The sequence below is a fragment of the Festucalex cinctus genome, chromosome 13 (assembly GCF_051991245.1).
Source record: "Festucalex cinctus isolate MCC-2025b chromosome 13, RoL_Fcin_1.0, whole genome shotgun sequence".
NCBI lineage: Eukaryota > Metazoa > Chordata > Actinopteri > Syngnathiformes > Syngnathidae > Festucalex > Festucalex cinctus.
The window spans coordinates 23453983-23481469 of NC_135423.1; the positions used below are offsets into that span (position 1 = coordinate 23453983).

The window sequence follows — 27487 nt, forward strand, 5'->3', positions numbered from 1 at the left end:
CCCTGGGAACTCTCTGCAACTTTTGTTTTTGTTTGAAAGTAAAACAAAGACACAGGCCATTTCTCAATATCAAGAACACGGAGTACGTTACACAACGCAGGGTCTTGGTAAGCCCGGTCTCAAGAACGTACTTCCCAAGCACGCATATCTCGCTGGTGTATTTCCGTAATTCATCGCAGTTATATCATGTGACTTGCTTTCAATGGATTTGTACTACTATTTGAATGTTTCAAAATGTGTTTGTACAACATACATCGGTTAAAAACTTTACTTATTTACTTGTGATTTTGCGAGACGTCATCACTGGCGGCCCAAGTACTGTTCCAATCGAAAGTACGCATAAGCCAAGACCACACGGAATTCCCGGATGTCGTTCTTTTTTGCTAGCTTAAAGGTGTATTCAAGGATCTTTGGTTGCTGCGTCTTCCAGGTGGATCATCTTAACGATTAGTTCTTGATCCCGTCAATCAATCTGCCGTAACAACGTCGTGTGTGCTCGTCCCTAGCTGCGCATGGGCACTTCGAGTGTTTGTACCATGTAGCCGCTAAGCTTTGGATTCAGCCATTCATTGTTGTAGCTCCCCCGACCACCCCGCATACTTTAAAAATGGCTCAAAGCCGCAAGAGGACATCCGTCTATGAAGTGATGCTGGCTGCAGAGACTGATGAAGATAAGCTTTCACGTTCGGCCACATGCGCATTTTTTAAAAAGTGACAAACGGACGTTTGGCTTCTACTTTTTGAGAAGATCCTTGAATACACCTTTAAACCAAGGTTTCATTGGTTGCTGCTTGGCTTGGCTTGGCTGTGAATATATCCCAAGATGCATTTCGTACTTCAAGGAGCGAATGGCAGCGGAGGAGCATCACGTATTTTCTTCTTCTTTCATTTTAGGCAGACTAGACATGGCAGGTTTGCTGCATTGGATCGCTGCTGCCCCCCCCCCCCCCTTTTTTTTTACACAACTTAGTTTAACAACTGCAATTTACAATATTATATATAAATATATTAATATATATTGAAATATGATTTACTATATACTAGGGGTGGGGCAATATGACGATATTAGATCGTTAAGAGCTTTATTGTGTTGACGATCTCATAAAGCTGACAGATCGGCAAGATCGTCTGTGGCACATTCTATACAGTTCAACTTTATGCGCCTCAATCTTGTGCTTTTTGATTGGGGGGGACGGACGGTATTCTTGTTTAGGTGGTTTTGATTCTTGCCTTTTGCAAGCTCTTTCCTTTCATTTGCAAGTGTACTATTGTATTTTTGCAGCTGTGTTTTGGAATAAATTTCGTCAAACTTGATTTCTTTCCTATGGTTTTGGGATCTGCACACTTGAACATAAGATATCACAATTTCAGAAGAATCAGAACAAAACCTGCAACTCTCACCCCGGTATCTTTCCAGAACAACCCCCCCCCCCCCCCCCCCCCCCCCCCCCGCCCCCAATATTATCGGAAATTGGATAAATCCCACGTATATTTTAATTTCAAATGAAACTTTAAAATTTTACTCGTAATTATATAACATCTAGTCATGTGGTACAGATACGGCAATGCGTCACAAGCAGGAAGTTCACAGTAAGAACAACATCCGGGTATTCCGTCCATTCAATGCTTTTGCTTTCTACATACTTGCAATTGGAACAGTACTTGGGCCACGACTGATGACGTTTCAAGACATCACAAGGACGTAAGTACGGACAAGAATGCGTATTGAGAATCGGCCACATAAACATTTTAACATTTCAGTTATTTTGAATCCACTTCTGGGTCACACATAGTGACCGCTCCATTAAAGGGACAGTACACATAACAGTATTACAGGATTCATTGTTATCCAAAACACATTGAGCAACTTGCACATGGGATGTTACATTACAAGCTGTCTTGCGTGTATTTCCAGATCGGAAGAAAGACCTTGTGAAGCTACAAGCAGGAGAGTACGTCTCCTTGGGAAAAGTGGAAGCTGTGTTGAAGAATTGCTCTCTGGTTGACAACATCTGTGCCTATGCCAGAAGGTGAGCTGGGAGGCATCAACGTTGAGCTTTTCCTTCTTGGTTTGCAAGTTGATGTAAACAAAGTAATAGTAAGAAGTAGTAAACAATGACCAATCACACAGCTAAACGTGCAGTTGATGGGCATCTATGACATTACGGCACTACCTACAAAAGATGAATCTATTTTGACAGAAGTTCCTCACCATGGCTTGTACCTCCAAAGTGATGTGGAGTAAACAAAGCGGTTGTGTAAGCTATGTCATCAAACAGAAAAAAAGAGCAATTCTGATTTGAACAAATAATTAGCACAGGCTGCCCATCTAGCAATCATAGTTTAGCTGCTACTAACTAGCACTTAACAACCAGACCAAACCAATCAATTGTCAGTTTTGTTTTGTTTTGTGTTTTATAAATCATATCCATACATACCAAATAATAAAGGTTTGTAAACACTGGTAAGAGAAATGGATGGTACTAGAACAAGGTCTGTCAGTAATCTGATTGTGTGCATTCAGATGGACTATATTTGACTTTTCTTTGACTTGTTCTGCTGCTGCAGCGATGAGACCTACGCGATAGCCTTCGTGGTGCCCAATCAGAAGCAGCTGCAAGCCCTGGCGGACCAATATGAGATCCGCGGCTCACGGGACGAGCTTTGTAAAAACAAGCTGATGGAAGAGCTGGTGCTCAAGGTCGTCACAGAAGCCGCTCTAGCAGGTAGGAAGACTCGACCTGGAATTTTTTATTTTTATTTTTCTCTCGTGAAGTGCATGCTGATAATATATCTACCGTCTTCATTTAGCCCAACTCGAGCGCTTCGAGATCCCTCGCAAGATCCACCTGAGTCCGGACATGTGGACTCCTGAGATGGGCCTAGTGACGGATGCATTCAAGCTCAAGCGAAAGGAGCTGGAAAACTATTACCGCAATGAGATTGCAAGGATGTACATTGGGAAATGATGACGAGTCCATCCACAAAGCAGTCATGTACAAAGTTCCAAACTACGGGGGTTGTGTTTTACCTTTGGACCATTAGCCAGTTCCACCTTGGTTGCTCCTACTTGAATTTGTAGCTGAACTAAAGCAGAATGAGTGCACACTACTGTAGACATGAAGTTTCCAGGAAGTGCAAACAGTTTGCCTGCTGCTGCCTTTTCCTCTCTTGTCCATGTGTTCGACCTTAGTGTCAAGTGTTTTATTGTTTCAGATGGGAGTTATGAAACAGACTGTGCTGTGCTTAAGATGTTGTCTGTTGAACTCGCTTGAGTTTCACAGCAAGAAGCTTTCCGTTGCATTTGATTGCACACTTGTAGTTGTTCTTTGATCTCTATTGAAATCTTAAAATGATTATAATTTTGTCTGTCCTGCAGGTCAGGGGACGCGTCGGTCTTTTGTTCATATGGCCTGAATATTGATTCTGCATTTTAAAATTTGATGATGGGTCTGCTCAAGCATGTTTAGCATGCACATTGATTCCAAAAGCACAGAAAAATTGCACATTTTAATTGTATTTTCTAAACTGTTTTAATAGCACATTGTTATGAATGTATCTGAAATTGAATGCTTTGCACCTAATGGGATTATTTCAAAGTAGGAAACAGATGAGTGTTTAGTCTGTGCAGCCCTTGTACTCTTAACAGAGTGTACTTTCCAATGTTCTGAACACACACTCCAGAAAGAATTTATTTATGTATATTATAGTATTCTGTAATCAGCGTCATTTTGATGAACAATGCAAACGGGAAAATTGTTCATACGCAGCCAAGAAAGGCATTTGATTACAGAAGATGTTCAATATCAGGAATGAACACTTTGCTCACGTGTCTTTCATGGCATGGCCTTTTAAGAAGACAAAGTAACTCATATATAAGCTAAGGACAGTCTTGAGACTTAAACCACTACATGTAGGGACTATGATAAAATTGTATCGCCTCTGGTGGGGGTTTTCTTTATTTCTAGGTTCTGTGGTCCAGGGTGAAATAAACTGACTTAAAATTACAGTATTTATCACAATGTGCCATTGCAAATGGAGATGTTGCTTGAAAGAATGAACTGTATTTATATTGATTTTTTTTCTCTCTTTTGTAAAAATCAAAATGAGGAAATAAACATTTTTTTCTGATAAGGTGTTTAAGGATATTCGGAATATGAGAACCTGGTTGTTTCAGGACTGTTTCAGCTGGTAGAAAGTATTTGGAAGATGCTGAAAATACAGCATACTAAACACTGATTTATAATCAGTAAGTTACACAGCAGGGATGACCAACTGCGTTTCCTGGTCCTGGTGTGAGCAGCCTCTGGAGTATTTCCCCCTCAAATGTTTGTGTGCGTGGGGGGGCGGGGGGGATTATAAACATATTTCCTCTACTACAGTGGCACTTTTTTTTTTCTTTTTTTTTTTTGTTTTGTAGATTTGCACCCAAACCCTTGTTTGTTTTGTTTTATGGAAAATTTAACATTTCCACTAGCGCTAATGAAACATTGTGGCCCCATCCCTGCACTAGAGCTTTAAAAGTAGAAATAATAGTTGTTGTTTTCTCATTTTAGTGAAACAAAAAGTCACCTGACTAGATAATAATAACCTATTGATGGAAACAGGCTAGGTACGCTGACTTCCTCCCGCAGTCCAAAAACACCATGTACAGTACCATGGGGGGAAACAAGTATTAGTATAGGCCCTGTAGTAGTTTGAGAAGGGGGCACTCTGTCAAGTCTTAATTTTTCTATGCAAGGTTTACCTACTAATGTTTAATATCAAATGAACAAAGAACCCAAGTCAACATAAAATGCAGTTTTTTAAAAACCTGAAAAAAAATTTATCAGTGTTGTACAACTGCAGTCATGAATCATATTGATTGTGTTACATGTTTGTACAGCCAAATAATGTGACAAAAAATTGTCAAGATTGTGGATGGAGTTTTCTATCCCAACAGCTGTACGTAAGACGACATTTTGTGTTTTCTTAATCTTTCCACGCGCAGGCTCAGACACAAGCCATGTTACACAGGCGGCCCCCTCCACGTGACTCCACCAGTTGGAGTAGGGGGTGGCGACTGTATAAATAATGTCATCCTTGGAGAACATCTGCCAAACTCCAAAAGAGCTTCAACAAGTTACACGCTGGTCGTTCAAGGCTCATCAAATTTGACCCTCGTTTTGGTGAGTTAACAATGATGTTTAAAGATCATTTATGTTGGTTTATATGGGGGGGGGGGGGGGGGGGGAGTAATTTATAATCTCTTTTGCCGCTTATCAATACCATGAAGTTGTTGTTTTTTTTACACAAAAGTCTGTAAGGTTAAAAATATAATGTTAATAATATTAATAACGACACTCAATGTAGTACACGGAGAGAAGATAGGTCAATAAATAGATAAAGACACTCGTGATCCAGCAGATGGTGCTGTTTTACTTTCCATACGTCATATTTAATACAGATTAATTACACAATTTACTTGTACATATTTCATGTTTGTGGGACAAGTATATCCAAACGGATTTCATTTTCTTTTTAGTTTGCCAAGCGAGGCTTCTGTGACAAGATGGTGCACCTGGAGAACTCCACCCAGTCGTCCCCACAATCCCCTCTTCGCGCTCAGGCGGCGCAAAGTAGCGGGAACGCGTACTTGTACATTTTAATCGTCATCTCTTTCTACGGAGTCTTCCTCTGTGGCATCATGCTGGGCTACTTCCATTCCAAGAGGAAGGAGAAGAGGAGGACCAACATCTTCACGCCCCTCGTGCACGAGGAGGAGAAAAGGGAGTGGGGCGCGCTCCCCAAGAAGCACAGCCTCTCCTACACGGAGGAGGCCGCCGCGGGGGGGCGCTCTTTGAACCTGGCTTTGCCGTTCTCCGGTAACCACGGCAACCTCTTCGGACATCTTCGTCACGAGAGCGCGCTTCCCTCTCCGCTTGCCTGCGCGCTCTGCACGGAGCAAAGCAGCGTCAGCTCCCTGTGCTCCTCCGCGGACACGCGCTTGGCCATCGAGGAGGAGGAGTCGGACAGCGGCACCGGGGAGGGTCCGGATGAGACCCCCAAGGGGGCAGTGGAGAACAGTGGGGAGGATTCCGGCTGAAAAGGACGGAAGGAAAGAATCGTATGATTCGTCAGGGCCATATTGCCAAATGATGTTGAAGAACCACTTACACTTACAGATTGTTCAAAGAAAGACATGGTAAAAGTGGGTGTTCTGATTCAACTCTATACTGAAGTAAAAGTAAAAAAGTGCAGTCTCTGAGATGTAGGCCTAGGCCTACGTACAAAATTAAAGATTACACATGAAATGCTTGGAAGAACAACCAAAAGTGCACATTTCGTGCTGATTCGGGGGAAAAAAAATCCTGGGGCAGATCTTTGCTGTAAATTAAACTCTGACAGGTTAGTCAGGACTGAACCGATAACATGTCGGAATCCTTGTACCTCCAAAATCAGACACCGTTTGTTCAACACATTGTATCATCAAATAGAGCAAGTCATTTTCAACACTTTAAATTGGGCAGTAAATAATAAACACCCACAAGTGATGAATCGTATCGTTACATTTGCCTTTTGCCCAATGTTTGCTCAAATAGGTTCCACCTGCGACATCCGACATAGAAAATGAATGAATGGGCAATAAATGTTCCCCTTGCGGGGTTGTGGTCATATGAACATTCGTATGAGGCGTTTAGTGTGATCCACATGCACACATCAGCTCAGAAATGAGCCTATTCTTGTGTGTTATTTTATTTTTATTTTTTAATCAGGGATGCTTCACTATCCAGCAAATGGTACTATAGAGGAACCTGCTTTTACTTTCCATTTTACATGCTCTATTAATGCAGACTGCTGATTGTACAGACTATGTTATTGCTTATCTTGCTGTGTGATTCAATTGTGCATGTAATTTGTAAAAACAAACAAACAAAAGACTTGTTTATCCATCCTAATAATGCTTGTTTTGTGAGAGTGAAGAGGAAAAACGATCCTAGCAATTCTGCTGTGATTACTGAAATGATATTTCGCATGTGATTTTGATTGTATTCATTGTCTGTGCTGTTAAGTACATGTTTAAAAATGGTGAGTTTATGTGGCCTACCTAAGTGGTTTGTGACCATTTAGGTAAAACACCACGAAGTTGGATTGCTATTTTGTGTTCTCTTTTGAAGTATCTGTGCCTCGCCTCTCTGCAAACGCCCTCTAGTTTGGGTTGATGACTCATCCTGCAGGATATCCAAGGAACCGGCTATCTTCTTTTGGCTCAGTGAACTGAAACTGACACCCCCCACCCCCTATTATCTAAATGCACCTGGAACGCACTTGAAAGGTTGTTAATAGACCTGTTTGTTTGTCTGTCTGTCTGTCTGTCTGTCTGTCAACAAATGTAAATTTTAGCTTCCTGATCTGCGCTTTGATAATCTATGGTGTAAATTTGCATGATCACTATAACGAACATTGTGAATGTTAGTATTTATCACCATGTAAGTCTTAATTTAAGAGGTAGGGAGAAAAATAAATGGTTTACTTTGTACAAGACAGCAATACTTGCAGAGAGCTGTTGTTTTGTTGTTATACACCATGGTACCAATAGGGGGCAGTCTTGTAGTGGTTATTCAATGAACCAAGTAAATAGAATGAGGGGTCAAATGAGAGGGAAGAAATTTTTGTGTTGTGTTCATGTTATTTTTGGAACTAACCTTCCACACGTCATGATTCCATGCAAAGCTGAAAAGAAATATACCGTACACTGTTGCACGGTTCTGAATTAACTGAACACCGTGTCTGATCAAGAGTTTACAACATCTCTACAAAGACAACACTTTTAAAATGACTTAAATATATGTGTTAATTTGATGAAATGTTTTTATTTTATTTTGCAGTATTCTGGTTGTACGCAGTGGTGTTACCAATATCATTTGACCTGTTTCAAGCAGTAATATAATTACATAACCCAGGGGTCCTATTTTTGTGCTCAGTGCATGTCTAGCGCAAAGCACAGTCTAACTGTGCTCATGGGTGGAGTTTTATTTCTTTGGTATTTTCGTAGACGTGTACAGTTAGAAATGTGCATTTGTGCCGTTGTGGGAGTGAACACAGCCAGCATCTCTCATTCCCTTTAAAATCAGCACACCAGAGGCACACAGTCTTTGACATTGTGGAAACAGAAGAAGACTTGCTGGAGTCTATGCAGAAGATCCAAGTAAGCAAAATACACTTATTGACTATTCCGAACTTATGTCACAAGTCAAAATGGTGGTCAACTCTGTGAAAGGAAGCAATTCCGCTCATTAAAAAAGCATTGGACTATGTGAGGATTATTTTCATTTCAAAATGTGATGAAGTGTCATTTGACTACTATAACAATCTGCTTGGTTTATATGCTAGTCACAGACAAATGCAGTACAATATACCATTTGCATTGCACTGCATTGCGAAAATATAAGAAATGCCCGGATGTTCGGAATTGTCAATTAAGGAACTGCAAGCAGACCTCCATGGGTGGATGATGTAAAGTTGGCCAGGGCGATCACAGATCACTGCATATATGACACACTGAATTCGGATTCTATTTATAATGAGAATTGATTAAATATTAACTTGATCACAGTTGGTATACTGACTTCATTTTCCTGTGATGTCACTCATCGTAATGTTGTCGTAGTGCTTATTAAGTGTTTGAATAGAGAAGACAGATTGATGATGATTTTTCATCATGTCCTGTAGTCGGATAGTATTTCAAATGAGAACTGATCAAATGCGAAAAAGGTTTAGCAGTGAGTATGATAACATAAGAAGGGTGCACAAGTGTTTAGGCAGAATGGTGATGATTTTTCATGATCAGTAATTGAGCACTATTTCATTAAAATATGGAACTTATGAAAATATTTTAAATCAATGTTGAATTAGGGTTAAGAAGATTTTATTTTTTTTTGCTTATAGCTGAAGACTGATGTTTAATCAAACGTTGATTCAACAACGTTTTGTCAACATTGAAGTTTGGGTTAAAAAAAAAAAAGATACAATTGAATCTACATTGTATGAATCTATGTTTGTCCTTCTCTTTTTTTTCTCCTGCACCGAGGAGGAGAGGGGAGGTATTGTGAGTGGGACGGGCCTGTCATATTAATTACATAACCATTTCATCGCAATTATTGCAACTGCAATAACTAAATGTCATGTTTCGGTTTTGGGTGGTTGGGTTTTAGTTTGGTTTTGGGGGTTTGTGTTGTCTTTTGTCCAGTTTTGTCTCCCATAGTCTCGTCACTGTTCACCTTGTCCATCTGTGTGTGTCTCCCCTCCCCGTTTGTGTGACCTAATTAGTGCCCTCTGCCTGCTGTGTTTCCCAGGTGTGTCTTGTTATTGTCTCATTAGTGTTGGTATAAGGGAGTGGTGTTTGTTGCACACGGGTGTGGGAGCATTGTATGTTGTATTGCAGTGTTGTTGGTTCAAGTCTGCCAAGTCTGCCAAGTCTGCCAAGTCTGCCAAGTCTGCCAAGTCTGCCAAGTCTGCCAAGTCTGCCAAGTCTGCCAAGTCTGCCAAGTCTGCCAAGTCTGCCAAGTCTGCCAAGTCTGCCAAGTCTGCCTCTGGATGGATAAACCGAGGGTTTCCGAAACAATGAACCACTTTCGAGACAATTGACCTTTCGCATAAGCTCTGCACCCCCTTAGTTACTGTTGCTAGTCCGTCAAGCTTGGTGACTCCGACAGCACAAGCCGTGACGGGAAGACTTACACCGGCGTGTATTAGTGATTTCTTTTGGAGCAATACCAGTGCAATATCCTCAAGATCGAGGCAAAAAGGTTTACAATATGCAGTGGAGGGTTATAGTCATAATATTAAATTAGCCAGCGAAGGGGAAACGTACAAGAAGCACGCTAAATCTGAGAAAACCCCATGACCTGTACTTCAGATGCAACCAGCACAGCATTATGGACCAGTCGTGCTCTTGTACTGCCGGGTAAGTTTTCTTACTTGTATTAGTCTAGTATTGTTAAAATATGAGGATTACTGTTAGGTCAGCAAGTTAGCTAAACTTTGGTGTTTATAGCTAGCTAAACATTAGTTGTTGTTGTTTTTTTTTTGTGTGTGTGTGTCTTTGAAAGCATCAGATCAGCCATTGTTATTCTTTGTCCATCATAAAAAAATATTTGTCACCGTAGCCATGGATGTAGTTAAGGTTATATGGCTGTAACTAGCTAGTTAATGCTACATTATTGTAATAGTTTTTCCAAAACAAATACCTAATGCTATGTGTTTTCAATCAGTTCACCAGGTTTTTGCGCTCACATTGTGGGCTTTATGCACACCATGGACCTGCACTGTGCAAGAAGTGATGACATTTACCCCACAAGCATGCCTCAGCAGTGGCACGAAGCCAGGGGTAAAAAAATAAATAAATACTAGTCAACCTGTGAGCAGTGTGGTGGTAGCCAAGGCTAAAGGCAAGAGCTATATGCACAACAAGTACGTTTTCTTTTTTAATCCTTCCATTTTACAGAAACACCATCAATCACTCCATGAAACTGCACCTGAGAGAAATTTGAGGCAAGAAATATGCAGTGGGGTGTGGTCTAAGCCACCAGGTGAGATTACAGTAGGTTGGATCAGCCAGTCAGAATCAAGTTGCTGTGAAAAAAATATTGTATGTTTTCCTCACGGGTTTATTGAGGTTTCATTGAAATTTGATATTTACACATTCTGAATGGTCTTTGCAATCTATAAAAGGAGAAAATACACAAACGCATAAAAATATTAAACAAGGATAAAGCCACATTGCATTTTTACAGCATCTTCCATCTTTTGAATTTGCGAAATGCTTCACAGTAAAAATATCAACTGTGAAAAATATCAAAATGTTAGTACTGTAATGTAGTTGTGATGTGATTTACTGTCTCTAGCTGTAGGTCACTACATACCAGATGTGATGTTTGATTACCAATCTTGTATTAGGAATTTGACACTATATTGAACTTTTTTTATTTTAGAAATTTCATTAAAACAAACAGCTGATTTAGTTTTTTAAGTGTGCTAATTTGTGTTTTCTGACTTTCTATTTCAGTTTCTTTTAAGGACAATTTAATTTCATATTGTCATTTTCTTCTTCCAATTTCTTCTCCTCTTCAGTGCTCTGTCCCTCCTCAGGGTCGTTTTCCAGCTGGCTTCTAGGAAGTAGGGGGTGTTCATGATTTTCTGTTTCAGCATCAACAGCTGTGGACCTGGAAGCTCCTGCACATGGACTCTGCATCTGTACACATTTTTTGCAAATGAAATGGTAAATTTTATTAATTCATTGTCACTTTACCTGGTACTCAAGTTTCTCACAAGGTGTTCATATTTATTTTAATATTTTACTTGCATTTCAACTCAAATATTGACGTAACGTTAAAGGAAGGCACCTTTAATTTTACATGTATGGCTTGATTGGCAGTAAATAGTTAGTTTAGCTACGAAACATGCATAAGAGCTGAAGAATACACCCCAATATTGATTTATTTAACTTTTTTCAACATAGAAGTACTTCCGTGTTGGAACGCCCTCAAGTGGTGACGTAACAAGTGTGTATACTCGCTTGGCGAACAGTAGTTCACGCAGACAGAACGACGAGGAAGACACAAACGTCACTTATGCCTTTGTGTATTGCAAAATTTTGCAGGGTGTCGTCAAGGAAAAACCCGCGAGGAGCACATTGGTATCCATCCATCCATTTTCTTGACCGCTTATTCCTCACAAGGGTCGCGGGGGCTGCTGGCGCCTATCTCAGCTGGCTCTGGGCAGTAGGCGGGGGACACCCTGGACTGGTTGCCAACCAATCGCAGGGCACACGGAGACGAACAACCATCCACACTCACACGCACACCTAGGGACAATTCGGAGCGCCCAATTAACCTGCCATGCATGTCTTTGGAATGTGGGAGGAGACCGGAGTACCCGGAGAAGACCCACGCGGGCACGGGGAGAACATGCGAACTCCACCCAGGAAGGTCCGAGCCTGGACTCGAACCGGAGACCTCAGAACTGGGAAGCGGACGTGCTAACCACTCGACTACCGTGCCGCCCCGCACACTGGTATGTTATCCCCAAAAAAAAAAGACTATTTGCGTAGAAAATGGCTTGCTAAGTGCTGTCGACCTCCCGGCAAGGACAAGCAGGCGCGGACGTTATGTTTTATTAGCTCGTAAGTTGTTTATACTTCACAAATTGACCATGTTCATAATCTTATTTTAACAAAAAATTTATTGAATGTGTATTAGTGTCATTATCATCGGCATGTGCGACGTACTACATTTGTGTTCTGTCCCGCTGTTCTTCCTGTGGTGCATTCCAGTTTCATTTGCATTTCTATTAATTTCGTTCGGGTCCCAACCATTGATAACCAGCCTAGGTAACGGCGTCTCGCATTTCCTTACTTCATTTTGTCTATAAATAAACACGGTTAATACACAACCTTCTTGCAAGCTTTCGTTAACATCATCGGGACGCTACGCAAAAAAAGAAAAAAAAAACAGCTAGGGGAGGTTGGGCGCTGTAACGACGATACATATAATTTTACTATTTTTTTTCTTTTTCCTGAAATAGTTTGTCAGTTCCACACGTTTTGCATTGCTCGTGCTGTGTGTCACTTTACCTGTTGGATATTGGCTCCTCCAAGACTTTTCTTCTTCACATCTTTCATCGCAACCAAAGCTATCCTGAGAATGTCTATTTAGTATTGCCATGTTGAATGTCTGATGTTCCAGGATGCAGTTGAGATTGTCCGCAAGGAACCGATCCTCGATTTCTTTTATTTCCAGACAGCACACATTCATTAGCGGATTGTCCATTCCTGCAGCTCCCGCACGAGCACCACTCACACCACCTGATTCACTCGTTCATTAAAGTTTATTTTGTGCCCGAAAAGACCATCTGGCGCCACAACTTTCACATCCAAGGCAGACTTTCCTTCGGTAGGGTTATTTTGTCGTGTTGGCTCGAAGCGATAAGGTTTAATCCTTCCGGGTTTGACGCTAGATGCACGGCTGCGTTTCATAGTGCTTCGATCGTGTAGCGTTTACACACTAGTGACGTAAACATCCGGGTTATTTAGTCACGTGTAACAAACATGCCGGCGTTCGATTCATTTTAACATCGGTTTAAAAGTTATTAAATGTACATAAAAAAATAATCACGTCACCAAATTAATTATTGAAAAAGTAGCAACTTTTTGCTGCTAAAAATGGATCAATAAGTAAAGTGTTCCTTTAAGTCTACCTTGTGTGTGTGGGTGGGGGTGGCTTTCAACAGCCTTCGAGCTGCTCCCTTGTCTGGTTCAACACTTGTACCGCAAGCACAAGGTTGGGATACTCCGGAGACGGGTGTCTTGAAAACAAGATAAGCTCGGGGCACTTATTAGGACGCTAAGTTTGCCAAAATTGACGAAGATTTGTGTTAACGTTAGCTCGCAACACTTAGACAAATGCAAAAGCTAACAGAAGCCATTAAACTAACATTAACCACTGACTGAACAAGCTTAACTTGGATGGCAATGACATTCTAGTAATATATATTATTCATTAATAGTAACTACAATAACTTTGAGATTGTTTTGTGACAGTTATTGCCCCGAAAGCAAACTACACTACAGCTAGCTAGTTAGCCCGATAGAGTTAGCATAGTCTTACCTTAGCACAGTCCGATTTACATACTCCGTAGGCACACCGCTTCATCATTTTGGAGGTCCGGAGCTTGTTAATGGTTGTCACTCTTCTTCCGTAAAGTTTTATGGTGGTTAGCAGTCTCGTAAGCCATCAAATAAAATCAATCAGACTATGGACGTCATCGAGAGCTGAGTAAAGCTTGACGGACTATGCTTACATAGCAACGGTTGCTAAATGTGTGATTGGTCAATGCTCGTTTGGGGGGCGGAGTTTGCGAAAGGTCAATTGCGCCAAAACGAAGCACTGCTTCGAGGCATTTGACACACTGCAAGAGCTCCATCTGCTGGTCAAACCTGCACACATGGAATTTTTAGAATCACTGTTTACAAAGCTTCATTACTTGCGATCATGTATGAGCCTCTGCATTTCATAAGTTCAGTTAGGTTTCAGTAGATGGCTATCTTTTTCAACTGTGGGATTGTGTCATTTTAAAGTGTGATTTACACAAGTAAAGTTGAACTTTCAAGTTTGTGTATTGTTTTTGTCTTTGGTTTTCGCAACAGTATTTTTAGAGTAGTTTGGTGATGAGAACATAATTCACCCACGGAACGTTGGGACGAAGGAGGAGTTGGATGGGATGAAAGGATAAAAGAACAAAATGTTGGTAGGTCTGTGAGCCTCGCGCAGAGTGAGTTGTTGTTGTTGACGATGTCAATAAAACGCCAGTCTTTGGCTCTGGACTTCAACACTCTGCCTCCGACTCCCGTCACTGCTCGCTACATTGGTGACCCAGACATCCGCCTCGTTGAAGTTTCCGAGGCTGAGAATTTGATCGAATTGAGCGACATGGCGAACTCCGCTGGTCTCAAGTTACCGGAGTTTTGGGAGTCGGCCGCGGCGACGTGGTTTGTACAAGCTGAAGCTTAGTTTGCCATCCGGGGAATTACGGACGATTCCACGCGCTACTACCACATTGTGTCCGCGCTCGGGAGCTCCACGGCGGCCAGAGCCGTGAGTTTTATCACCTCTCCCCCGGCACGGGATATGTACGCGGGGCTCAAAGCGTACCTCCTTAAGACCTTTTCGCCACCTTTTCGCCATCCAGGGCCTGGGGGACAGTAAGCCGTCCGAGCTAATGGAAAAAATGCTGAACCTGCTTGGCGCGGAGGAGCCGAACTTTTTGTTTATTGAACTGTTTCTGCGCCCCATGCCTCCTCATGTCCAGACAGTGCTAGCGAACACTACCATCTCCGAGCCACGTGCTCTGGCGGAGGAAGCTGACCGTTTTTTCCTGGCCACCCAGCGTCACAACCACGAGGTCTTGGCTTCTGCACGCTCCTTCCCAGTCCCAACGGCCGCAACGGCACCTCATAAGGTACGCGCTGCCGTGGATGGCCGATCAGCCCCTGGCTTATGCTATTTTCACGCACGTTTTGGAACCAAGGCGAAGAGGTGCCGCGCCCCTTGCTCCTTTGTTGCGTCGGGAAACGGCGACGCCTCCACTCAGTTGCAGCTGTGAGTGGGGGCGCAGAGTGCCGGCTGCTGTTTATCATGGACACCCTCTCCAGACTCAAGTTCCTTTGTGACTCCGGCGCCCGCAGAAGCGTGTTGCCTGCCTCGGCTGAAGATGCTGCCGGGGGCACTCACGGCCTGCACCTGTCAGCGGCCAACGATGCACCTATCCGGACCTACGGCACTAAGATAGTGGATGTATGTTTTGGGGAGCGCCGGTTCACTTGGGACTTTGTCACTGCGGACATTTCTTTTCCCCTTCTTGGCGCGGACTTTTTGTGTGTCCACAGTCTACTGGTGGATGTTAAAAATGGCCGCCTGTTGGATGCTGTGACGTTTTCCACTGTTGCTTGTGGGTGTGATGGGGAGACGTTTGAGGGCCTTGCCAGCCCGCTCTCAGATGACGACGTGTTCACGCGGCTTCTTGGAGAATTCCCAGCCTGACCACGCCTACATTTGCAGCCACTTCTACCAAGCATGGGGTCGAGCACCACATCGAGACCGTGGGCCCGCCGGTTCACGCTAAGGCCCGACGCCTCAACCCTGATAGATTGGCCACAGCTAAGTCCGAATTTGCCAACATGGAACGTCTTGGCATAATTCGTCGTTCGGACAGCCCGTGGGCCTCGCCTCTCCACATGGTTCCGAAGTCGGACGGCGGCTGGTGACCGTGTGGAGACTATCGCCGCCTAAATGATGCCACGACGCACGATCGCTATCCCGTCCCGCACATACAGGACTTCTCTGCCCACCTGGCAGGTGCGAAGGTGTTTTCCAAGGTGGACTTGGTACGGGGCTATCACCAAGTTCCGGTTCACCCCGCCGATGTGCCTAAGACTGCTGTGATAACACCTTTCGGACTGTTTGAGTTTCTCAGGATGCCATTCGGCCTTAAAAACGCGGCCCAGTCTTTTCAGCGTCTCATGGACTCTGGTCTCCGGGACATGCCGTTCCTCTTCGTCTACTTGGATGACATCCTGGTGGCCAGCACCTCCATCGGAGAACACCTTTCACACCTCCGGCAGCTTTTCTCCAAGCTCAGCCAGGCTGGACTGATTATTAACTGAGCTAAATGTGTCTTTGGTGTGCCCTCCATCCAATTCCTCGGCCACCTCATCAACGAGGACGGCGCCACCCCGCTCCCGGCAAAAGTGGAAGCTGTTGCCGCTTTTCCTCGACCCCAGACGGCCCAAGGTCTCCGCGAGTTCCTCGGGATGGTGACTTTTTACCACAGGTTCTTCCGCCACGCTGCCCATGTGATGCACCCGCTTTACGACGCACTTAAGGGTGTGGCTCCTAACCGTGCGGTCGACTGGACCGATGTGAGAGTCAAGGCTTTTGAAGAGACGAAAGCCGCACTGTCCCAAGCGGCCTTGTTGGCCCACCCGCGCCCGGATGCTCCGATCGCCCTCACCACTGACGCATCTGATTTTGCCGTTGGGGCTGTTTTGGAGCAGCGCGTCGATGGTGCGTGGCAGCCACTCGCCTTTTTCAGCCGCCGGTTGGTCCCTCGGGAGCGCAAGTACAGCACGTTCGGCAGGGAGCTCCTTCCTGTCTGGCTGGCGATCCGCCACTTCCGCTTCATCCTGGAGGGCCGTGAGTTCACGGTCTTCGTTGATCACAAGCCGCTCACCTTCTCCATGTCGAAGTTGTCCGAGCCGTGGTCCGCGCGGCAACAGCGCCAGTTGTCGTTCATATCTGAATACACCACGGACATCCGACATCTCGCTGGCAAGGACAACGTGGTCGCGGATTGTCTGTCCAGGGCAGCCGTCAACACGGTACAGCTGGGCCTTGACTTTTCCCGGATGGCGGCCGACCAGGCTTCCGATCGTGGCACCCAGTTGCTTCGGAGCTCCGACACCGGGTTGCAAGTTGAAAGGGTGGCGGTCGACGATTCCGGGGTTGAGCTGTGGTGTGACGTCTCCTTGGGGTGGCCTAGACCGCTGGTGCCCTCTGGTTGGCAGAGGGCCGCCTTTGACATGGTCCATGGTCTCTCACACCCCGGCAGGAAGGCATCGTCGAGGTTGGTGGCTCAGAAGTTCGTCTGGTCTGGGTTGAAGAAAGATGTACGGGCCTGGGTCGATTCATGCGTGGCTTGTCAGCGAGCCAAGGTCCACCGTCACAAAAAGGCGCCTTTGGAGACTTTTGTTGTCCCTGCGAGGAAGTTTGACCATGTCGACATCGTAGGTCCGCTTCCTCCTTCCCAGGGCTTCACCTACCTCCTGACGATGGTGGACAGGACGACCCTCTGGCCAGAGGCCGTTCCCCTCACCTCCATATCGACCAGTGACGTGGCCCGGGCGTTTATCGGGACCTGGGTCGCTCGGTTTGGACCGCCGGCGGACCTCTCGTCTGACAGGGGTGCGCAGTTCACGTCAGAGGTTTGGAACTCTGTTGCTGAGGGCCTCGGGGTCAAGCTACACCGCACCTCCGCTTATCACCCTCAGGCTAACGGGCTGTGCGAACGGTTCCATCGTTCGATGAAAGCCGCTTTGCGCGCTGGTCTTTCTGACGGTAATTGGGTCGACAAGCACAGCGGGGTCCCTTGAGTCCCCCCTACGACGGACCATTTAGGGTCCTGCAGCATGGTACCAAGACTATCGTCGTGGATGTTGGGGGCCGTTCCGAAACTGTTTCTGTTGACAGGCTTAAGCCGGCTCATGTGGACCTGGCCGGACCCTTGGACTTGCCCCGCGCCCCGCGCCCCCCGCCTACCCCCCCCCCCCCCTAGGCTGCATCTGGGAGACCGTGCGGGGTCCCTTCCAGTTGTTCCTGCATCCCCGCCAGTGGGTGCGCGGGACTGTTCTGATGTTCCGGCTGTGCCCCTCCCTCCCGCCCGCGCTTCCTGGGTACGTTACCCGCAGGGGTCGGGCAGTTTTGCCGCCCCGTCATCCGGAGTTTGATTATGGGTGAATTCTGGGGGGGCTTGTGTGGTGATGAGAACATAATTCACCCACGGAACGTTGGGACGAAGGAGGAGTTGGATGGGATGAAAGGATAAAAGGATGAAAGGATAAAAGAACAAAATGTTGGTCGGTCTGTGAAACTCGCGCAGAGTGAGTTGTTGTTGATGATGTCAATAAAACGCCAGTCTTTGGCTCTGGACTTCAACACTCTGCCTCCGACTCCCGTCACTGCTCGCTACAGTAGGCTATAATTTATTTACACTTGGAAGAGAATAAAATAAAGAATTGGGGAAAAAAACAAAAAAATGATAAAAGCCTATATCTCTCATGGGTTAAGGAACGACCTCGTGATCTGCAGCTTCAACTTTGAGACGTTTGTAGGAAAATTCCGGCTGACCAGCGATATACTAACACATCACTGACGGCAGGAGCTCCGTGGCCGATCATGTAAAGCAGCTGTCTCTGGGCTCCAGGTGGAGGAGTGGGACCGTCACTTGCCTTCAGTGCTGGTTGGCGCGGGTTCGCTCCTCCGCCTGGGAGACCCCTTGTGGCTTACATGAAGTATGCTTGTGTGTGAATGAGTGGTTACAACAACAACAAAAAAGCAGCTGTCTCTCAAACTGAAGGTCGTGAGTTTGAATTTTGACTATTTTTTTTTTACTTATTTATTTTACGCTCTTCCAAGTGCAAATATTACTCTGAAATTGTCTATTTGGTTGCACTGTAAATAGTCAAATTTACTTGACAGAATATGTGTAAGTGCGGTGCTTGTGAACAGGGATATTGTTTTTTTATTATATGGGATACGTATTTCCATAATCCTAGAATGGAGAAAATATTTGAGCTGAATGATCATTACCTTTCCTAATTTTTGTATCAAGTAATTGGGGGTTTAATTACTGCAGCTAGTTTTGTCAAACACCGAGTTCATCTTTCCCGTGAAACAGCGTGAAGTCGCTGACACTTTTGTGACGTTCGAGACCTCAATTGCAGTGGTCAGGTGATTTTCGGCATGTCCGAAGCAGTGGTCGGACCACTGCTTCGACACGCCTCCGCTTCATTTGGTCGAATCAGATTCGAGCAGGAAGGCTCGAGCGTAACATCTCTACTTCCAAGTTTTCCCAGTCTTCCCAGTCACGCCACGCCAAGTCTTCCAAGTCTGCCATGCCAAGTCTTCCAAGTCTGCCACGCCTGCCACACCTTCCAAGTTAGCCACGCCTTCCAAGTCAGCCACGCCACGCCTTCCAAGTCAGCCAGTGTTTTAAAACTGAAGATATTTCAGTAAAGCGCCAATATAGCTCATTCCCATAGTTGATCAGTAGCAGAAAAGTTCCGGACAAGCAATTTACTGGCTTTAAGTGAGAAAATTACAATAGTGGAACCCAAGCTTCACCTAAAGCAGGGGTAGGGAGCCCTGGTCTATTGGATGTCCTTGTTGAGTTACAAGTGTTGGGATATTCCCCTGTAACTCGTGTTGGAGAAGACCATGGGCTTAGTCTGCTCTGTTTAAAACCAATTTCAAAATTCCATACTCTGAAGCTGTTCCCTTTGTTCTTTTTAAATAAAGTATGTATATCCCAAATTGTATGTCCATTCAGGTTTTACAGGGAATGAGGCTTAAAATCAATGATGTGTCATCTTTTAATTAGAAAAATAATCATTTGTTGATATCAAGATCCCCTGTTGTACCAGAAATGTTGCCTTATTTAGTTTTGAGTGACACTATTGGAAAGGTATTCATTTAACAAATGTGTTTATACTTATTTTTGTGAGTCTGACCGGTTGTTTTTGTCTTGTTTGCCTGCCAGTTGTTTATCTGTGGCTAAAGCCGACCTGTGTCAGGGTTTTACACTTTCTGGACCTGGATTCCCCAACCCTGCCTGCAATTTCCTGGTGTGCACCACAGTTCTGGCCTGAAGCCATCTGGGACTCCAGACTCCAGCTCATCTAATGATGTCAAGTACTATAGAGGCCCTTGTTGTAGTTGTATAATGTGGCACTATGGTAAAAGTGAATACACAGAAATAGTTGCCCCCCATAATTTAATTTTATTTACATTTATGTTTAAAAGTCATTTTCTACTGAGACAACAACTGTTTAGTGTCTATTTGACATCAAAGTGCAATATAAGTTTTCGCCACCAGATGGTGCTTAGAAGCTTGCGTATCCGCAGTGTATGACTGATTGGCGTCGAGGAAGACGAGTCAGTAGAGGATGACTCATGACATGGTCGCGCACCGCGAACACTGTTTAACTGGTGTATTATTGTGCTTTGACAGGTAAGATATTTCCTAAGTAAAATGTAAATGATAGACAATGGTAGAAAATGATTATAAGTGTTTGAGAATGTCACATGTTGAGCTAGATTGCGGAGGTACATGTTTAGGAGCTTGTAGAAGTGAGCCACGTACGATGTATGCTTGTTATGGCGGACACAAAGTCCGACGCGAACGCTGAAATGAACACGATGTCCGCGTGTGTTGAAATGAGAGAAGTTATTGTAACTACTGCTCAGAAATGCGTATGATGTATGTGAAGAGTAACCGTAACCAATGTTAAGCGGTACATGTTGTAACAACTATTGCCTAGTTCCACTCTACCCTCTAATTTTTTTTTTTTAAGTTTGCTTCTCCTAAAGCAAATTCTCTGCAGTGCATGAATATTCCACTGCCCAGACAGGATCCAAGCCTGGTCAGCTCTGCAGGTGGTCACCCAGCCACCAACAAAACTCTTTTGAAGCCGCTGACCAGGTGACAAAGGAATTTATGCGTCTGCCGAAGGAGTGTATTCAAGCAGTCTTCTCGGAGCCCGAACAAATGGCTCCAATGGTTTGGAATACACAAATGACCGATCAAAGGAATGTTCATGACTTCTTATCAATCACAAAGGGTATTCTGGCGCCTCGCCCGTCCTGGAACGTCTAGATGGAGCAACAGCACCGCCAAGTGGTGAAACTTGGAACTATCCTTAGTGACAATTCACATAAGTAACCGCATTTTACACATTTATACCATGATAATTCTTGACAGACAACTGAACTACGAATGATTCATGTTATATCTTTGTGTGTATGAACATCCTATTTCATGTGTACACCATAAAGAATGAAAGATAATCAATATCTCTCAGTTCAGTCAGATTAGACAAGTAGAAGTTACCTCACAAGTTAGTTTATGATGCATTAATTACGATGTGTGCTAAACGGGTTGTCTGGGAAAACTGATTTGCCAGACTGACCAAATTTAATGCCAAATTATTAATCTCTTTAATAATTTTCCTCTTAAAGTCTGCCCGAGCGAACAGAAGGGTGTGCCATCACTTGCTGAAGCCCCACCCAGAGACTTTAAAAGGACGAGCAGACCTCTGCTCACTCTCTTGCTTCTCCTCCTGCTCTCCCGCCTCCTCCAAAAACTCTCTAGCACGACCTGCAAGTGGCCCAGCCTGCTGCGAACTCTTTGTTCCAAGAAATTTGCCAACCACGTGGCCTTTTTTTTTCTGGCAGCAGAGAGCGGACCCTCGCTCCACGCCACGCCAAAGCAGGTGCAAACTGCAACGCTGACTAAAGACTTTTTTTTTTTTTTTTTTTAATTTGTTCCACCATCGGTGGTTGCCCGCCCGGACTCCGCGGCCCCGGCGTAAACTTGCACGTAGCGCCGGGCTCAAGGTTGTGCACCTGAGCCGCGCACCTCACGTGCTATTCGGTGGCGCTCCGCCGCAGTGCCAACGCACCTCCAACGGCTGGCCTTCCCCGTACGCAGGCGCGTACTGACCGAGCTGCAACACCTGAACTCGGACAGCTGCCCAGCAAAACCAACCTTGACGAGAATCAACCTCGCCGGATCGCCGACCAATCAAGGCACGAGCCGCGCACCTACGCCAGGCCCCTGAGCGGTTTCCCCGTGCTCACCTGTGGAATAACTTTTTTTTTATTTTCTTGCCTTTTTGGAACAAACATTGACTATTTTTCCCCCTTTTTTCAAGACCTTTCTGCTCGTTCGCCGCAAACGATGCTCGTAAGTCTGCATTTGATTCCAAAATTGGTATCACTGCGTGCAACTTACGTTTGAAACATATCACAGATCTGGCAGGTCAAATTTCTCTTTTCCCTTGTTTCCTCATTCATTTGCATTCCTTCCTTATTTTCATTCGCTTTATTTTGTTTCTTTTCTTCTGACGGTAGAATAGTTAGATAGGCAGTGTTTTGATTCTGTAGTGTAGCAATCGTGAATAAATGCATGTTTTATGAACATTATTCCGCCTAAGTCATCTGTGTTTCCGAGTGGATTATTATTCTTTTGTTAGTACAACGAACCACTGAATATCGAGTGTGGCGACTTTAGACTATCAATGACTGATGAAAGGATTTTGGTCGTTGTTTGCTCCTGTTAACCCAAAGCAAAAACAACGTGGTGCCCCAGAGGTTATCGAGGTAAATACAATTTACCTCTGTAACGTCCAGATTATTAATTCGTCCAAAAGACGACCCAATTATCGCTACAATGTCTTGTAATGAGACACTAGTGTTACTTGTATGAGTGAGCTAAGCTAAGCTAATTGTAGTTATGCTAGAGTGTGCTAAAGACCACACGTGTTGATTTGTATTGGCGTGAATTCATTCATTAGCCAGTGATGGACGCCGTAACTGTCCACATTTTGTGTTTTGTATTAAGAGGAAATATATATATTGTTCTGTCAACAATAGAAAATATCGTTGGGCATTAATAGTTAAGTGAATAGTATAATAGTGAATTAGAACAGGGTTCAAAGCCACTGATGAATGTTATTTCAGTGTTTGTTTCAGAGTAAAATGCATATGGTAATTTCTTGAAAAAGAAACTGTTCTGTATGTGAATTTAACTGTGTAATGGTAGCTATATGATTGTCACATGCTGCATTAGAAGTGTTTTCAAGCTATGTCGAGGAAGACGAGTCAGTAGAGGATGACGCATGACATGGTCGCGCACCGCGAACACTGTTTAACTGGTGTATTATTGTGCTTTGACAGGATACAGTTGAGAGAATAAAGAATGTAAATATGTTGCACGACAGATGACTTGGCCCATCATTCTCGTCTGTGTAACAATAACAATGTAATCAATGGAAGCTAGAGATTCTGCATGTTCTTAATATTGTGGCCACACCGTGTAAAAACATCCATCCATCCATCCATTTTCTTGACTGCGTATTCCTCACAAGGGTCGCAGGGGGTGCTGGTGCCTATCTCACCAGCAGTAGGCAGGGGACACCCTGGACTGGTTGCCAGTCAATTGCAGGGCACACAGAGACAAACAACCATTCACACTCACAAGCACACCTAGGGACAATTCGGAGCGCCAGTTAACATGCCATGCATGTCTTTGGAATGTGGGAGGCGACCGGAGCACCCGGAGAAGACCCACGCGAGCACGGGAGAACATGCAAACTCCACCCAGGAAGGCCGGAGCCTGGACTCGAACCCGAGTCCTCAGAACTGGGAGGCGGACATGCTAACCACTCGTTCACCGTGCTGCCCCGTGTAAAAAAAAGTAAAGTAAAATTTATAGTTCAAATCGGAATCATGTCTCGCTGGCAAGATGCCACTTTGCTGTATTTGCTGTGCTAACCTTCTGACAGGAAGAACATTTCATGACCTTTTCCAAAACACCTCTATCTCTCCATCGTGCCACATTAATTTCTCCCTCTTACGTCATTACAACCTGACAAGCTGATCACATTTAGGCCGTCAAGTGAAAACCTCTTTTATCAGCGATGCACACGTTGCGGCCCTCAAACCGATTATCAAGCTCCACGGGGACATCTCTTTCACAACAGAAGCGTGACACAATGTGCTGCCATACTGTGATCTTCCTGTTCACACGTCCTCTCTCCAGATATAAACGCGGCCACTGCACAACATACTGAGAGGGAATCCCATCTTCTATTCTTCTTTTAGACACCCAAACGGCGTGCAGCAGATTGCTGAAGCATTCAAAATCCTGTTTCTTCCTTAACATAAACACCACTAAATAATTCATGTAGAACACACACAACCACACTACAACTTTAAATCATTCCCTACAAGGAACCTCAGGGTGATGCACTGCTGAGTTTGTCACAATTACAAATGTAGTGTATATAGGTAGTATTAATTTTGTCAAGGAAAACTAAACAAGAATAATTTCATCAAGACACATTTTTCACCAGATTAAAACTAGACTAGACTACAACCCTCAATAATAAACAATAACTGGAACTAAATCGGTATGCATTTTCATTGACTAATGAAGACGAGATGAAAATGTACTTTACTTCATAAAAACTGGAATAAAATCTATGGACATTTTAGTTCACAAACAAAAATGAGACAAAAATAATCATGATTTTTGTAAAATCCTGTCTCTGCTAATCTGTCACTGTGACACTGTTATGTGACACTGTCACCCCCCCCCCCCCCCCACCCCACCCCAACACACACACACACCACCCCTTTTAAATTTGCAGCTAGCGAGTGCAACATGCACAAACACATCACACATGGGACAGACAGGAGTTGGCTTCATGGTGAAAGGTAAAAAAAAAAGAAAAAAAAGAAGTAAATTATAGTATTTTGTTGTTGTTGCTTTTTTGTGTGTGTGTGCGTGTGCACACGCGTGTGCGTTTGTGCTCATTAATTCACCTGAAAAATCATACCCTTTACTTTAACCGGATACTTCAGAGTCCCAACAGTCATGAAGTTATCAGGAGACCAGAGGAAGGATCAAAGGAAAGAAAACATGAAGCAAAGTGAATTCCAGCACCAACCAGACACCACCTGCCACCCACAGAGTTACAAAACCAGAATCGTTCACCAACCCCAGAAATATATAAATTATAGTTATAATGTAACATTAATCCAACAGCTATTACGTTCCAACAATAATGTTAATCCGACCGCTAATTAATGCTGGCTAATTTACTAGCTCATAGGATGGAGCCATACTAGCCACTTGTTGATATACTGTAATTGTGAGTGAAGATTGTTTTTCATCAAAAATATGAGACAAAATTTGATGTGAAATAGTTTTAGCTTCGAAATGTTCAACATAATCTGCTGACAAAAAAATATACATGGGTAAAATGATTGTCCTGATGTTGATGTTGACAGTTTTTGTTGACCAAAACTCGACAAAATTAGGTTTTCTTGGACTGAAATAAAGACTAAAATGCGAGATTTACAGTCGACTAAAAAATTGACTATATGAAAACAGGACGATATTGACTAAAATAAAAACAAGTGTGATTGAAACTGGACTAAAAATGAGACTAAATTTAAAAATGGTGGATACAAGTGCATGACTATGTCCTCTGAGAGAGAGAGACAGAGACAGAGAGGCAAGAGTGGACGAGGACAGAAAGTAGAAGAGTTTTTCTCAGGACAAAGTGCACAAGAGCAAGGAGGGTGAGCGTAATGAAGCTAACTGGACACGCAGAGCACCTCCTACGCTGTGGCGCAGAATGCTTGTCATTCGTGTCTGCCAATGGGAATTGGTGGAGGGGGGTTGTGTCTTACACGTCTAACCACTCCCCACACATGCACAACAATGCACACACAGACAAGCACATGCACACAGCATCATTTGTTACTGTTTCACTTCATAAGCTTTTGCTTCTTTACTCCCTCAGGAGTAATGTGAGCTTATATAATACATCTATTTTTTAAAAAGTAGTTGAAACACACATTCTGAATTCATTAAAAGTATGAATGATGATGCCCTGCTGTTGACTAGGGACCAGCCCAGTGTACATACCACCTGTTTTCTGGGTTTGGTCAGCAAATTGAGCCATGATTGGTTTTTACCTACTTCCTTAGCACAGGTGATGTCATCTTCAGTCGATAGCAGGGGGAAAATTTAGTTTTTAAAGTTGTACAAGAAAAATAATAGTAATCAAATTAATTCTGGACAAAATATTAACTTTTTACTGCTGAAAACGGCTCAATGAGTCAAGTACCCCTTTAAAACAGGTCTAATCTAGAACTACTGAAGCTTATTGTGAAGGAACAAAGAAGAAATGGATGAGATAACCCGACAGTTGTAACAAATAGCATCTTAGCCATGATATGCCCACCGAAAAACATTTACCTCCTTTGGCGGATTGAGTGTGAATACCGGGAAATTAAGTAACTTAACACTGGAACCATGAACAGAAATTACACCTCAGAGTTGAGGTCTCGATCTCAGGGATGGGCAACTGGCAAGCCACATGTGAAAATACAATAAAAGTACAATAAAAAAAGAAGAAAAAAAATCACAGAAAAAACAGGCAAAACCAAAATATAACAAAATTACAAAAAAATGCCGAGCAGCGGTTATACATTGACTGTAGTTCTAAGTTGTAATATCACCATTAGCCACTAGATGGCAGACTTCAGACAAAGGATTAGTTGCGCTTACAATTGGTCTTACACTTCTCTATACAATAACATCCATCCATCCATCCGACTAGGCCAAATAAATTTTTACGGCTCTGGAATGACTTGCAGGACAAATAGAGTACCTGAATAATATTAAACATTTTGAGTGAGTTGATTTTGTGTGTGGGTATATGCGTGGGTGGGTGTGTGGGCGTGGGTGTGTGTGTGTGTGGGTGTGTGTGTGTGTGTGTGTGTGTGTGTGTGTGTTCGGGGGGGTTCCACAAATTGAGTTATTGCACTTAATGCTAGTTTACTATTCAGTGATTTTGTGTGGGCCCTGCGATTGGCTGGCAACCAGTCCAGAGTGTACGCCGCCTACTGCCCAAAGTCAGCTGAGATAGGCTCCAGCACCCCCGCGACCCTTGTGAGGAATAAGCGGTCAAGAAAATGGATGGATGGATGAATTTTGTATGGTCTTTGAATGGCATTCTTTTTATGCAAGAGCCCCAAAAAATACTGATTGGGTTTGGATAATGTATCTTTTAAATTGAGATATATATTATGAAAAATGAAATATTATTATTATTATTATTATTATTATTATTATTATTATTATTATTATTATTATTATTATTATTATTATTATTATTATTATCAATAGCATGTTTGTACATGTGTACATATTTTATCCATATATAAAATGACATTTTTGTTATGCATCTGACAAGCAAGTGTGTGGTCCTCTGTGTCCCCCGAATAGCACCGATGAGAGATTGTAACTTCTTGCAGCATTTAGTTGCCCATCCCCGCATCTGTGCAAATTTGGGTGGAAGACAGACAAGAAGATGGAGTAGATCAATTGAAGATAAATTTGTCGGATGGGTAAGATATGTGCTGGGACTTTGCAATAGTCTCACCAGGAAAACTACAACCTGGTGTTCAGGAAGACCACATTTAGAAGAATTGTTTCGGCATTGTTTAAGAGTTAGTCGTCAACTAGCAAGTTGCATACCACTGAAACTTTGTATGTCACAATTTGGTCAATTTTATATTTTGTCACAAATCTATACTAT

The 27487-nt window shown here is 43.6% G+C and overlaps 2 protein-coding genes and 1 long non-coding RNA gene across 6 annotated transcripts in view; all 3 read left to right on the top strand.

Moving 5' to 3' along the window:
• acsl3a (acyl-CoA synthetase long chain family member 3a) overlaps positions 1–4134 on the top strand; it is a 30993-nt gene extending 26859 nt beyond the window's left edge. For all 4 annotated transcript variants that reach the window (XM_077541794.1, XM_077541793.1, XM_077541792.1 and 1 more), the window contains exons 13-15: positions 1916–2030; positions 2569–2726; positions 2812–4134. In XM_077541794.1, the coding sequence (XP_077397920.1) occupies positions 1916–2030; positions 2569–2726; positions 2812–2969 (431 nt within the window). In that variant the 3' untranslated portion in view covers positions 2970–4134. The remainder of the gene's footprint in view (positions 1–1915; positions 2031–2568; positions 2727–2811) is intronic.
• An 823-nt stretch (positions 4135–4957) lies between these two features.
• Positions 4958–7867, top strand: kcne4 (potassium voltage-gated channel, Isk-related family, member 4). The gene is made up of 2 exons (XM_077541801.1): positions 4958–5168; positions 5525–7867. The coding sequence occupies exon 2, from the start codon at positions 5552–5554 to the stop codon at positions 6083–6085; it is 534 nt and encodes a 177-aa protein (XP_077397927.1). The 5' UTR covers positions 4958–5168; positions 5525–5551; the 3' UTR covers positions 6086–7867.
• Positions 7868–20245: 12378 nt separating this feature from the next.
• LOC144033388 (uncharacterized) lies at positions 20246–23091 on the top strand. Its single transcript, XR_013287964.1, has 2 exons — positions 20246–20322; positions 20666–23091. It is a non-coding gene; the product is annotated as an uncharacterized LOC144033388 (long non-coding RNA).
• Positions 23092–27487: the final 4396 nt, after the last annotated feature.